This window comes from Haliaeetus leucocephalus, unplaced genomic scaffold (assembly GCF_000737465.1).
Source record: "Haliaeetus leucocephalus isolate CR32 unplaced genomic scaffold, Haliaeetus_leucocephalus-4.0 Scaffold372, whole genome shotgun sequence".
NCBI lineage: Eukaryota > Metazoa > Chordata > Aves > Accipitriformes > Accipitridae > Haliaeetus > Haliaeetus leucocephalus.
The window spans coordinates 33,774-34,045 of NW_010972808.1; the positions used below are offsets into that span (position 1 = coordinate 33,774).

The 272-nt window shown below is 69.5% G+C and overlaps 1 protein-coding gene across 1 annotated transcript in view; it reads left to right on the forward strand.

Annotated features, from left to right (window-relative positions):
- Positions 1 to 272, forward strand: part of LOC104835263 (phosphoenolpyruvate carboxykinase [GTP], mitochondrial-like) — a 9,761-nt gene that overhangs the window by 7,434 nt on the left and 2,055 nt on the right. Inside the window, exon 6 of the mRNA XM_010573151.1 lies at positions 58 to 272. Within this exon, the coding sequence (XP_010571453.1) occupies positions 58 to 272 (215 nt within the window). The remainder of the gene's footprint in view (positions 1 to 57) is intronic.

A 272-nucleotide genomic window follows, 5' to 3' on the forward strand; every position in this document is an offset into this window, starting at 1 on the left:
CTCCCGGTCCTCGGGCGACCCCCGGTCACGTGGCCGGTGGCCGTTTTTTTTTTCAAGGCCGCCTCCGCGCCATCAACCCCGAGAGCGGCTTTTTCGGCGTGGCGCCGGGGACGTCCATGCGCACCAACCCCAACGCCATGCTCACCGTCCGCGCCAACACCATCTTCACCAACGTCGGCTGCACCAGCGACGGCGGCGTCTACTGGGAGGGCATCGACCAGCCCGTGCGCCCCGGCACCACGCTCACCTCCTGGCTGGGGCAGCCGTGGACA